This window comes from Morone saxatilis, unplaced genomic scaffold (assembly GCF_004916995.1).
Source record: "Morone saxatilis isolate NCDOM2014 unplaced genomic scaffold, NCSU_SB_2.0 Contig23, whole genome shotgun sequence".
NCBI lineage: Eukaryota > Metazoa > Chordata > Actinopteri > Moronidae > Morone > Morone saxatilis.
Window position 1 is genome coordinate 24,139,552 of NW_023339796.1, and position 14,125 is coordinate 24,153,676.

Below are 14,125 nucleotides of genomic sequence, written 5' to 3' on the forward strand. Positions count from 1 at the left end.
GGCAAATCGTCGTCCCCAGTTCATAGGATCTCATCCATCCTGCCACACCCCTTCTGCTTCTACCCAGCACTACGTACTATCAAAACTACAAATGCAAAGGCAAAAAGGCCAAAAAATAATACTTAAAAATGTTGTAATAGCTGAAATTGTGAGAACTTGGTCTTGATTAGTGATTCCAGAATTTGTAACAGGCAGGACAACCAAAGCTTTGTAATGAGACGGTCTGCAACATTCTGGAAACCTGCCAGTTTACACCAATCTCCATTATCTCAACTATCTCCATAGCAACAACTCTCAATATGTCTTCTTCTCTCAATACTTCTGCTGGCTTCTCAGGCTTTTTTTGGAGCTGGATATAATTTTTAGCATCTTATATGAATGAAAATGGCAAAAACCTAAAATAATGAGAGTGGAGAATTTGGATCTTTCCATTGGTGCTTCAATGGAACATCCATCTTTATATGAGTATCTGTTCAAGCATGTGTGCATAGACTTAGATAGTAAATAGTGGACACAGCTTCTGGGTCTAAAAAGTGAAGCCAGGGCATTCTTTCTATTGCCAGCAGGGGGCAACTCAACTGGTTTCAAAAATAAGTCTGAATGTATGGAGTCTTATGTGAAAATAGCCCGTACTGATTGACTTCATTTATTAGCTAAGTAAACAGTTTTTGAATGAGTTTATGGTCTCAGTCTCTAGTTTCAAGTCTTCTTTCATAAAGCACGATGTTCATTTAGTAACTAAGGTCCCAAAAACCAACATAGGAACGGCCATAATAACCAAGAGACCCAATGGGTCACATCACAGAAGGTTCACTCTTGCCTGTGTCATACAAACAGCTGTTCCTCAGACAAATTGATGAGGTAATCCTCTCATTCCTCTGTCTAAAAGTCACAAAAAGACAAAAGTTTGTAACTGACTTGACCAACAATGCTCATAGAAATATGTATTTGTATATGTAAAAATACAATTTTAATCTATAATAAGTTATTTGATTTTGAACACATTGGGCTACCATATTCAAATGCATCAAAGTTATCCCATGTGTCTCTCAGAGAGTCTATCAACAGTCTGAAGAGGAAGTACTCCCAGTCCTCAGAGCCCACTGACAGTGACGCTGCCATAGAGAGAACCCTCAACGAGGTGGCCAAGGAGGGATGTCAGTTCCTATTGGATGAAGTTTTCCTAGACCTCGAAGTAAGAAGGGTTGTTATTGGACTCAACTGTATTTACCGTATGTTAAATGCTCTTTGTTGTATTCTTAGCAAAGTCTTGTGTATTTGTATGCAAAGCAATTTGTATTTTGTTTGGACCAAAACATCTACAACTACACTTACACATAAGGAAATTCTACTGCTGCTCCAATACATTTAATTGCTTAGATTTTGACCTTATATTGACCAGCATCACCTGAACGAGCTGCTGACCAGGAAATGGCTGACGGGTTCTCATGCTGTGGACACCATCTGTGTAACAGTGGAGGACTACTTCAATGACTTCAACAAGATCAAGAAACCATTCAATCAGGTAGGATCAGAGCAGAACACAGTGCTCTTAGAAGGGTATCCCCAAAAATTCTTAATGAATTCCTATGAAACTTAATGTCATGGGGTCAGGTGGAACTGACTGAGATGAGAATATGAAACGTGTTCTAATATGTGGAACATGTGTCATATTCTCACTGTTCTATAGCTGTGGGAGAGCTATGAGCCCTGTGAGTGCCAATTTTCTGTTAAGATGATCTTGTGGCATGGCTGGTTGGCTGTGCTGTGTGCAGGAGATGACGAGCGAGGCCCTGCGCAGGGTGGTGGTGGAGTACATTAAAGCAGTGATGCAGAAGAGGATCACCTTTAAAAATGCTGATGAGAGGAGGGAGGGAGCAGAGAGAATGATCAAAGAGGCGGATCAGTTCAAGTTCCTCTTCAGGAAACTGGCTGCTGTGAGTTCACATATAATGCCTTCCCTGTACTACAAAATTATTCATTTCCAGTTGCAACCAGCAATTAACCTTCCTAGGTCCCACCTCTTTTTGCTCTGTGCTTCAATAACAGTTGACCAAACCTGGGTCAGAACCTTCAACTCTCTCTCTTCACCTGTACTAGATATGCTATGTGCTAGGCTCGTCTATTGCTGAAAAGACAACCGCATTTTGAAAAAGGTTAAAAGATAAAAGCAATACACACAAATAGAAAAAAAAATCTGCTCCATAAACCCCCATATAAAATTAGTCTGTGAAATCAGTAGGAAATACAAACGTTCAAATGCCGTTTGTTATCTCTTTACAATCTTCAAATGTTGGTTGTCTTTTCAACATAGAGAGCCTAGCACATAGCATATCTAAGTACAGGAAAGGAGGAAGTTCTGATGAGACAGAGCAAAAAGGGGTGAGACTTAGAAAGCGTCAATTAACTACTGTTGAGTTTAACAAATCTGTCAACCACTAGTACACAGTACTGTAGCTGAACAGCTCCTGTGTACACAGTGCTTGGTCAGTGTAGTCATGGTGAAACAGATTGGAGGGCCATCATGCCTAACTTTGATTCATCGCTTCATTTAGGGTGAAGACACAGATCGACTTTGTGGTGCCATCGCTGCAATCGCTGAAGTGTTCAAGCTGACTGACCCCACACTGCTGTTCCTGGAGGTCACTACACTGGTGTCCAAATATCCTGACATTAGGTACCCACAGTCACACACACTTTGAGAGCTATTTTACCTTGCATCAGCATGACACCTTATTACTAATAGCTAAAGACTTATGTATCTTGACATAGACATCTGTAGAAGAAATTCCAGCTGCAACATAAACCCTTAAATACAATTTCTCTTCCGCTCTGCCAAATGAGTTTAGGTGTATTCATGCACTGTGTTAGTGATGCAGAGGATGGACATCATCTGTACAGGCTTTTAACATGCTACCACTGGGCCTAGACTGTTTAAGTCATTAACATTATTTCTTTGAAGCCATGACTGGTCCAGCATACACAGTACCAAGGCCCTAAACTGGTACACCTAAATAGAATGTAGCCATTAAAAATTATTTTCAGCACACCTGATATTCTAAGTATTTTGGATGAGTTTCTTCATAAATTTTATACTACATACTGCATACTCTGCTTCCTGTGTGAGCAGATGCCTCATTGCCTAATCTTTCCAATGTTTTTCTGTCCTTTTGGCTCTCCGTAGAGAGGAGCACATCCAGGCGTTGCTGGCAGTGCGTGGCGATGCCAGCAGGGAAATGCGCCAGATGATTATAGGGACTCTCAGCGAGAACAAAGTGTCCTACTCTGGAGTGACACAGCCCATCTTTAAAGACATCACCGTGCCCACCATCACCATGACGACCATGACTACCATGACCTCCATGGCAACTGCAAAGCTGCTCAAATAAAGCTGATCACCATGACACCATTTCCACCTCCAGCACCTTCAGACACAACACCATCAGTAAACTTATTTTTCCAGGCACTAAATTCTTTGAATGTTTAATGCAGTGGTTAGTGTTTTACTATCCACACCCTTAATTTGCTGTTTTTATTATTATCCTGATCACGTCTCTGCTTCAAAAAAATAATAAAATCCTAGCTGTAAAAATGAACTGTTGTATGACTGCTATTTAGAGGTAGAAGCATCACAGCATTTGGGCCCCTTCTTTTTCTTCTACCCCTCCTCCTCCTCTTCATCCTCACCCTTCTTTTACTTATTTTTCTCCTCATCCTGCTGCTTCTCCACCACTACCGTACTTCGGCTTGTGTGCAGATGTCACTGTTCACAAATTCCTCTTTATTTGTCGATGCTATGAATTAGAATTAGCAAACAAAAATGCAATAAAATCTAGTTTGATGCATTACTGAAGAACTCAAACAGGCACTAATATTATAGGGTCCTTATTTTCACATGAGAAAATATAAAGTTGTTAAGTACAACAGGAAGTACAGTATGTTACCATGTAGGAAATGGATCAAAAAGACAAAGAAATCATTGATAAAGGTGTGCTGCTATGTTGGATTGAAGGTTTAATTAATTGAATTGAGCTAAAATAGCAGTCTGTTCAGCTTAGGTGAATCATTAATTTTCACACCAGACAACAAACACAAATTGCTCTACTTCTCATAATCTCACGCAGCACACAAAATGAAAACATCGGTATCCAAATATGTTATACATAATACATCAAGTCTATTAGAGCAACACATTGTTCATGTTTATCAGTGAATTTTAATTTTCATTGTTGTGTTCTTTTATTGGTTATGACCGTCATCAAAACAGAGTTAACATATAGCAATGAGAAAAATGAAATCAGTGCAATTCAACTCAAGCGGCAATTCATAACAGAAGTTTATCCAGGACACTTTTTCAAATAGAGCAGGTCTAGACGAACTCCTTATAATTTACAGAGCCCCAACAGTACCACCCATGAGCAAAGCACTTGGCGACGGGGGCAAGGAAAAACCTGCCTTTAACAGGCAGAAACCTAGGATCGACCCGTTCGGCTCTAGGTGGGTGGTCATCGCCTTTGACGCTGCAGATCCATACATTATGTCAAACAGTGACGAAATTATGAAGAATGCTTCTAAAGTAGATGTCGGTGTATCTCTATAAATGCAGATGATGTGGTCTATACATATAACATCACAGAACATTAATAAGTGTAATTCATTGTATCAGTTATTTGAAAGTAATTCAATTTTTTCCAATAGATTCCTATCAGTCTACATTCAAATGTGGCCTGGGACAGCCAGGGATGCGGGCTGGGAGCTGTCAGTTAGAACTGTCTGTGGGACTGAGGAGTGGCAGGGCATCCTCCATCAGCAATGGTAACATCAATATGAAGAGACTTTAATTTTGGCCTGTTTTATAGAATGCTGTAGTAGTTCAGAAATTACCTTTATTGGCCAGGTACGTGTTGACATACAAGGAATGTGACTCCAGTTGGTCTCAGTGTTACACACAGAAAAATTTACAGGAAGATGGACATGCAGCTAAAAACAAGGACAACAAAGCTGGGCAAAGATAGGTCAAAATAGGCATAGAACTATAATGTACATACACATGGTTGAGAAATAAGTGTATATATAAATATATATATTTAAAAAAAACTACAGTGACCAATAACATATGGTACTATATATATATATATAATATGAGAAATAAGTTTATATATAAATATATATATATATATATATATTTTTTTTTTTTTTTAAACAGTGACCAACAACATATGGTACTATATATATTCAATACAACCTAAAAATATTGTTTTTAATTCATCTTTAAAAACAGGTTAAGAAACATTATTTGAAGATCAATTATTTTCGTTTTTTTCCACTAATTTTATGTTCTTTATTTTTTATTTTATCTTTTTCCTTTGCCACAGCCTGCTTTGTCCAGTGGGTGGCGGTAATGCGCCTGTGAGCTGTAATCACCGCCAATAAACAAGCAGAGGCTGATGAAGAAATCAGAAACAGGATGTTGCGTCTAATTTGTGGAGCTGCAGAGTGCTGAACATGAATAAACCCATTTAGCTTCTGTCACAACCTTAATAACGGACTTTCTAACGTAACTGTTTTATATATCTGCTGAGACCACGGACAGCTGAATTGGGTAAGAGTGTTCGACAGTTGCGGCTAATATGGCTAATGATGTTTACTGCTAAGCAGAGCTAGGATACCGCTCTAACAAGCTTACGTTAGGTTCGCTAAGGCTCGCAGCTAACAGCAGCAGCTAAATTACCGCCACAAACTAAACAATTTCAGTGTGAGATAATCTTCATTAGAAATGTGTTGGACATACTGCATCTAAAAGCTGTGCTTTTCCCGTTAGCACCATCGTTCCTGGCTCTTGGTATCCATTAATATTAGCCAGGTAGCAGCAGCCGTTCAGGGTCACAGAGATAAACAAGCTAGCGTCACCCATAAAGCTGAAACAGCGTGTATTGAGGTCAGGGTTAGAAAGCTGGCCTTAAAGGCAGACATTTTAATTGCTCTAGTAGTCTTGCATGTCTTTAAACTAATGCTACTTATAGCGTTGTAGCGATATAAAATCACGTAAAGTCCATAAATTAGGAGACAGACACATAGTTGTTGTGTGTCCATGTCCAGCAGCCCTACCACTGTTCCTATCAGCTGAATAATATCAGTATGCAGCATCAGTGCAACGGAGAGCTTAGTGGCTCATTCTGGCTGAGAACAGCTCCTGTACTGTTAAGACTATTATAGAAAAAGAAGAAAATACATGTGATTGCTGTAAGCATTGATGTATGACTGCTGCCAGTGTTTAAAGGGATTCACATTATCATATGAAAAATATCTCCCCCATAATGTATACTGGCTGTACTGGAGGTGTGGGCTCAAACATACGTGTCATGCATTTAAGCTGTAATGCTCTCTACATCTTCGAATAGTTGATACACTTCACATCTTAATGAGCTTATGTTGGGTCCAGGTGTGCAGCACTACGCATGTTCACAGTACCACTGTTTTCATGATCAACTAATCTCCTGATCATTGTCTCAATAATCGATTAGTTGTTAGATCAGTGTTCCCCAAAGGGACATCCTCTAATGTCTCATTTAATCCAAAACCCAAAGATATTCACTTTACTGTCCTAGAGGACTAAAGAAAGCAGAAAATATTCACATTTGAGAATGGGCAATTAATTGGATAGTTGACGACTATTTGTTGCATCTCTAATATACAGTATATACAAAGGGAGTGGATGGGGCTCCGTGGAATTGAAATTATTACACAATCCATAAATAGTATATGTTATCATTCAATCATCAATTTGAGCACCGTGCAGTAGTGAACATTTTGAAATGAAAAATAATGGTTTATAAACAATGACTGACACACAAAAGACAATGTGTCCATTTTTTTCAGTCCTAAAGTAATAGTGATTGATAAAATGATAAAAGTCACAGCACCTCTACCAAAGAATTCAGTAGGATTTTAGGACACTGACCCAGCCAAAAATGGCTAATTTGCTTCTTGAATGTCTTCATTGTCTACTGTAGTCTTCCTTAAGCTTCTGCTTTAGACCAGTTCAAACAGGCTCTGTTATATACCAGTAGCTACAAAGGACCATTTGTTAAACACATAACCATGTGCATTTCTGTCTATGCACATGGAATTGTTACTTATTTCAGTCTCTTCAATGTGTTTTTGGGAAAGATTGTATTGATCATGCTGTATCAGCATGGAAGCAATGCAGATTGTTCTGAACATTCTTTGTACCTTTACGCCAGTGTAGCCGCAAAAAAAAGGTTTTAAATTGTATTCAGAATGGTCTTGAAGCCGCAGTATAAAAATATAACTTTCTTCCTAGTGCCTCTAATGGCATTTGCAAGAATCCACTGGTCCCGAACAAAAACAACCAATAAGAACCAAGAAATATGCTTGGCCTGAAGAAAGTTGACTGTTGAGCCTCATTTCCACCGTCTGTATTTGACATCCTGTGAATGAGTCTCAACAATCAACTATCTTTTTCAGCTCTGATTGGTTGTTGTTGTTAAGGCCCGGTGGATTCTTTCAAATACTATTAGGAGCACTAGGAGGATCAAGGATGTGTGATTAGGGAGGCACAAGTAGACATTGGTTAGCTAGAAAAAGGTCACAAGCAAAAAGTGTTGCTTAAAACAGTTTGCCTGTTTAATGCAGGACTCTAAACAGAGTGGCTCATAGTACTGACAGCCACATCATTGCTGTGCTGGTGTTTTGCTGACAGATATAATTCTGTGTCACATTAGTCTCTTTGTTCTTTCAGGTTCATCAAGCTTGCTGAAGTTCCTCTCTTCATCCACTCATCATGGTGGAGTACTACCAGGTGTTAGGAGTACGGAGAGATGCGTCTGCAGATGAAATAAAGAAGGCGTGAGTTGATAAAGCTTTATATCCCAGCTGCAATGCAAACAGCTCAGCAGACGTCCACACGGCAATGCTACATCACTTTGTTGTCCCCCAAAAGCTGTGGCTGCCAGCCGTACAGCTAACTCCCTATTAGCTGGTCACCTTTTTATGGAGCTTCATTAACAACAGAATGACTGAGTGAGCTCAAACTAATGGAGAAATCAATGTGCAGCTCAAGATTTAAGAGTGTGAAGGGATACATTTGTATATTCAGGAGAAGTTAACAGAGCATGTGAGAGTTAAACAGTGAGGTTTCCTGTGCTCACTGTCTTTTTAGTTTCAGCTGTTTTTATTGTTTGTTTAAATTTGATCAATTTATTAGCAGGAATTATGTTCTGAAACTCTGGATGTTATGCAAGACCTCCTCGTACGTTTTTTTTTTTTAACCTGCCTCAGGGTTCATAGAAAGCCTTGAAAGTTTGGAAAATGCCTAATTTTAATGTGCTCAATGTAGCAAGTCTCGCTACTACCTAGGGTTGTCTCAGCACACAGACCAACAACAGGGATTAATGAACAAGACAACTTTATTTCTTTGCCACACACTATTCATACAACTTAGCCCGCTTCAAAAGTCCATGAAGCCTTCCTCCGCTTGTCCCTTCTGTTGTGTGTCGGCCTCCAGGTCCAGCACACTGCCGCATTAAGAGAGGTGAGAGTGATTACTCAATGAGTACCAGCTGCAGAATCATAAAACTCCTTACCACACCTCCTCTCATCCCTCTCTCTCCTCTCTCTCTCTCTCTCCTGCAGCTGAGTGTAAACCACACCCACCTCCACACTTAAATTTGAAAGATTTGAATATTCCACATAATCTGGCACATAATCCCCCCCATATCAACAAAATCTTTTAAAATATAAAATGAAACAGTCATATTTTGTTGCCTCCTGGTGTCCTCGCTTTTCATTCATTGCTAAACATGTCCTCTGTTGATCCTGATTACTTAAACTCACTCCTCCTGTTTCACACCTCTTGTGTCCCTTCCCGAAACTCACCATGTCTTCGTCGGCTCCAGAGTCATAATCCTGGTAGGAGCCGCTGTGAATCTTGCAATAATCCCCTGAAATTTAAGTCCCGGTGACAAGGCACAGGTCCCGTTGTTTCTTTGTTTTCATGCAACTATCTGACTAATGAAAAGTGGGTGGACGAAGTCTCTTTTGTTTACAATTTAATCAACTATTAAGGGACAACCCTAAATTACAGACAATTACAGTGTTCTCTAGAACACAAGTAAAATAGATGTAAATGTAGGTGAATTATTATTAAACAGCCATCATCTTCCCTCCGTCCTTGTGCAGGTACAGAAAGCTTGCCCTGAGGTGGCACCCTGATAAAAACCCAGAGAACAAGGATGAGGCTGAAAAGAAGTTCAAGGAGCTGTCAGAGGCTTATGAAGTCCTTTCAGATGGTTTGTATCAAAACTCTCAGCACAAGCCTACAAATAAACCCCAGACAGCAGTGAAACAATGCACAGTAGCCGATACCAAAATCTCATTTCCTCTACACTGGTTTCTGACTTGTTAGACGTGTTCTCACTCTTGTTATTCTCACTGTCCTCTTCCAGCAAACAAGAGGAGCATATATGATCGCTATGGCAAAGAGGGGCTGACAGGGAACAACGGAGGAAGAGGTAGGTGATCCTTTTAGAAAACCTCCAAACTTACTAGTAGCCTAAATAATTTCCTCTGTTCAAACATGACATTTCACTAAGTAATACTCCAGTTCACTTCAACAGAAAGCCTGGGTCTTTTATTGGGAAGAGTCAGTGATGAAGTGATGGCAGAGAAAATTTCACTGCTCATTGCTTGTTCCTCAGTAACAGACTGAGCCACCTTTTTGTCCTCAGTCTGGATGTTGTCAGGTTTTGTTGATTGTTACCATGGAAACACAGATTTTAATTAAGACATAACCTGTTTGTAAAGTGAGTTGTAAACTTTTGGGGCCTAAAATTAGTCAGGCTTTGGTCCCATGCCATTGTCTACCTCAGACAATGGCATGGGGTTTGTGTTCTTTCTCAATTGGCCTGTATCTCAGCATTTCATTCATTTATGTGATGAAAACCAAATGAATCAGAGCCTTCAGTCTCAGCCCGCATTAGAAATGTTAAAACAACCAAAGAGCTAATAGAACAATGAGAAGAAAACCTTGAATTTGTCAAAAAAGAAGCCTATTAAAGTTTCAGTGTGTAACATTTAAGTTCTAAATGGAATCTGTTGTTGGACATAGATATAATATTCATGGGTATATTTCTCTTTAGTGGTATCACCTCAATCAGGCTGGAATTAAGTCATTTTTAAAGTAAGGCCACTTACACAAATACAAAATTCTGAAAAATGTAGGGGCAAAACGGCCAGTTCACCCAAGGCAAACCGGTCATGTGGGTAGTTAATTTTCTAAGGGGCATTACATCAACATTGAACCGGATGTATAAATTCCTGCCCTGTAAATGGTCAGGAATAATGCTTGAGAGGCCTAACACATCAGGTGTTCCAGTGAGCCATCAGATTAAAGGAGCTGTGTCCAGTCCAGGGGTCTCATTTATAAACTGTGCGTGGATCGTTACTAAAAGTGTACGTACGCCCAAAAGCCAAGTTTTTGCGTGCGCGCAAAAAATATTCAAAGACTTATAAACACCTTGCGTCGCACACCTGTTAAGCAATCTTTGCTTTAATAAACACAGAGTGCCTTACAAATGTGCGGCAGCTGAATCAGCTTCACGTTCCGCCTGGTACCACGCCCCTTTTTAACCAATAAATGGTCAATGCAAACGACCTCATGAATGCGGATCTGCATTAACAACAGACTCAATGGCAAGTATTAGTCTTGTCGAAACAATGGCAGGAAGGACTGAGAAAAGCAAAAAAGCGAAATTTCACGGAGGGTTTGAAGTTGGGAGACACTTCGTGGGTGAGGGTGAGGCCCGAAAAGTAAGTTTGTTCGCGGCTCACGGACTTGGGATCACTAGAAGAAAAAGCAGAGAGAGTGGCAACCATGTTGCTTGCAGCAGGAACTCTGTCCAGTGGCACGCGGAGTCGCACAGTCAGAATAAAAAAGAAATGTCTGAACACGTAAAAATGTTCTTGAACATAACCCTTTTTAATGCCGATTTGTCATGAAGCATCAGAGGAACTGACAATAATATAACGATTGTGCTGAGGAGTATGCTGGCTTGGTTTTCACACTTGGATTTAATTGACATTTGATTATGTGGTTGTCTACCGTGTCATATAAAAATATTAATGTTATTGAAACATGTTGGACAGATGCTTTATTTCATGGCAGTCGCGGTCCGTCACTCGGCCGACGTCCATCCCTCCTGCGCTTCCGGGGAGTGGACAGTTAATGGCAGTTGACGGGTTAAATATAGAGAATTTTGATTTTGAATTTTATTTCCATTCTAAGGAGATGTTTCTGGAAGTAAATAACTGAGAGAATACGCGTGACTTAAATCATTCGTGATTACATATAGTTAACGCCATGATACGGGGTTGAATTAAATGTATGGAAGGCGATGATAAAACATAATCCTTCTTTCTCACTCTAGCAATTTCTTCAAGTCTGACTTCAGTTCACACCACATGACCGTCTGTGTCACCAATTCTCCCTTTTCCTCCAACCATGCGTCCCGCATGGGGTCAGAGTTTGCTTAGGCGTCGCACATTCTCGCCGCTCAGTTTGTTTTTATCGGATCAACAACGCTTGGCGTGGAAAGTCACGTACGCCACTTTCAGCACCGTTTTGTGCGTACGCAAACCGGTTATAAATGAGACCCCTGAGCTTTTTGCTGGGTGATTCAGCAGAAGCGTGCTTTGAATTGTTGAATGGAACCGATGGAGATGACTGGACTGGTGCCTCAGCAGTATGGAATATTGTATACATTCAGTTTGGGTCCAGATTTACACTGTTGACAACACTAACATGATGTTTCAGGGGGCCATTTCCATAACGGAGACCATTTCCATGAACCGTTCACATTCCGCAACCCAGAAGATGTGTTCCGGGAATTCTTCGGTGGCAGAGACCCATTTGCAGACTTTTTTGGTAAGTCGTGCTACTTCAGTGTGTCTACCACTGCTTTTGGAGTTTTTGTCAAAAGTTTGAGCCTGAAGCATACTCTTCCTCATTTCCTGCTCCAGTGTGGATTTACTTGAATACTCATTATTTTGTTTTCGGTCCTGTTCTCTCAGGTACAGATCCATTTAGTGATGATCCATTCTTTGGCCGACGGCACCAAAGTCGGGCGAATCGCAGCCGGACAGGTGGCTCATTTTACGGGGGCTATGTTGGTTTTCCTCCCTTTGGTGCTGGCTTCTCACCTTTTGACCCAGGTAAAAGACTAAAACCTGTTCCCCTGTAAAGCACAAAAACAGATTACACACAATATTAAATGATACTCTCTCTGTCTCTACTGTTTATCTCAGGCTTTGGCTCTTTTGGCCCCATGAGCACCATGGGTCACATGGGTCACATGACAACCATGGGCAGTCTGGGAGGTGGGGGCTTCACCTCTTTCTCCTCCACCTCCTTTGGGGGAGGAGGAGGTGGAGGAGGCATTGGCAACTTCCGCTCCGTATCCACTTCCACCAAGATCATCAACGGCAGGAAGATCACTACTAAAAGGTAGATACTCAAACTGGGACATCACAGTGACGGGCATCTGCCATGACTGACTGCTATCGGATCTGGTGATACCATACGTATCACGATACAGGGGTTGAGGTTCAATATATTGGAATTATATACTTTGATACTCTAAACAAGGCAATGTATTGCAGTTATTTTAATCTATAGGTAGTATAAAGAACACACCACCATAATTATGCAAACAATCTGAGGTACAAAGATAACGTTTTCATGCAACCACAACTGAACTGCATTTGTTTTTATCAGAGTCCCTGTTACATCCAACATTTGCTCTCAATTTACATTTACAACATTGCTTTTTAGTGGTTGGGGTTTAAAGCTGCAGTAGGTAACTTATAAAAATAACTTTTTGTCATATTTGCTGAAACTTTAACCATATTCTGACAGGAGTACATGAGACTAAATCAGGTTCCCCTGGCTCCTCCTAGTGCTCCTAATGGCATTTAAAAGAATCCACCGGGCCTAAATTAAAACAACCAATCATAGCCAAGAAAGCTAGAAAGGTGCTTTGGGTTGGTGGCTTGAAGAAAGCTGACTCGTCATTCCCAGCATTGATATTTAACAAACTGGTAATGAGAAAACACAATAAAACACAAAAATAATAAGTGTTTTTGATCATTTGATTAATTTAATTGATCATTTCTCATACCGCTATTAGAAACTAATGGATGTCTCTTTGGCTTTATATGCTTTTATACATTGCAGTGATTTGCATGATAACATTTTATTTATCCTTAGCTGTCCTACACACCTCACTAGAAATGAAAATCCAAGCTGAGTAAAAGGTGACAGCGCTCTAGTAGATAGACAATCTCACTGGCCCTCTGCTGACAGTTCTCAAAAAAATCTATCCAGTGTTGCTGAAACACAAACCAAACTGGAAACTAGCTTATTGATTGAGTGAAAAAATCAATAGAAAGCAGCTTTTCCCAGACCCTTGGATTTTTCAGCTCCTTGGTCCCTACATTTAACTAATAGCGTTATATTTTACAGGCATTTTGTTATACATCCAACAGATCCTGTGTTATTAGTGAAACCTCTTTGTTCAGCAGCGTTTCACAGATTAAAACTGAAGGGAACAGCTCGTCTACACTCATTTGAAACACTAGGTTGTGGAATGTTAGGAATGTCGTCTTTTGACAAATAGCCATACTAATAGCATTCTGAATTGTAAGGCTGTCACACTAATGGTAAGACTACAGGTTGTGGTTCATTATGCACAAATACAACAATGAACCAGTTTCAAAGGCAACATTTCTTATGTGGATGTCCAATCAGCGTTGATGGTAATGTGTGTGCTATATAGACCTAGAAATAGCAGCAAAATCTGTTCTTTTTCCACTGTCATTTGACACGCACAGTGATGTAGTTGGGCTGCACTATTTATTTTAAATATTATTGGAGTCACAATATGGTCTAATTTAATTAATTTAAATGTATTTTTTATGAAGGTAAACTATGTGACAAACACCATTATAATGAAGTACTGTAGTGCTGAAGAGAAGCCTTTGCCTACAAAACATGTTTGTTTAGTACAGACTACAAACAAAAATTGTGATGCAAAAATGATCATTCACA

At 40.0% G+C, this 14,125-nt stretch overlaps 2 protein-coding genes across 2 annotated transcripts in view; both read left to right on the top strand.

Annotated features, from left to right (window-relative positions):
- exoc3 (exocyst complex component 3) overlaps window positions 1-3,596 on the top strand; it is a gene marked incomplete in the record, with an annotated part of 11,873 nt that extends 8,277 nt beyond the window's left edge. The window contains 5 exon segments of the mRNA XM_035671031.1: window positions 1,054-1,195; window positions 1,403-1,525; window positions 1,776-1,937; window positions 2,556-2,677; window positions 3,185-3,596. Coding sequence (XP_035526924.1) covers window positions 1,054-1,195; window positions 1,403-1,525; window positions 1,776-1,937; window positions 2,556-2,677; window positions 3,185-3,389 — 754 coding nt within the window.
- Window positions 3,597-5,442: 1,846 nt separating this feature from the next.
- The window catches only part of dnajb6a (DnaJ heat shock protein family (Hsp40) member B6a), a 10,538-nt gene continuing 1,855 nt past the window's right edge, over window positions 5,443-14,125 (top strand). Inside the window, exons 1-7 of the mRNA XM_035671350.1 lie at window positions 5,443-5,602; window positions 7,763-7,869; window positions 9,202-9,311; window positions 9,468-9,533; window positions 11,834-11,944; window positions 12,091-12,231; window positions 12,325-12,523. Coding sequence (XP_035527243.1) covers window positions 7,805-7,869; window positions 9,202-9,311; window positions 9,468-9,533; window positions 11,834-11,944; window positions 12,091-12,231; window positions 12,325-12,523 — 692 coding nt within the window. The 5' untranslated portion in view covers window positions 5,443-5,602; window positions 7,763-7,804. The remainder of the gene's footprint in view (window positions 5,603-7,762; window positions 7,870-9,201; window positions 9,312-9,467; window positions 9,534-11,833; window positions 11,945-12,090; window positions 12,232-12,324; window positions 12,524-14,125) is intronic.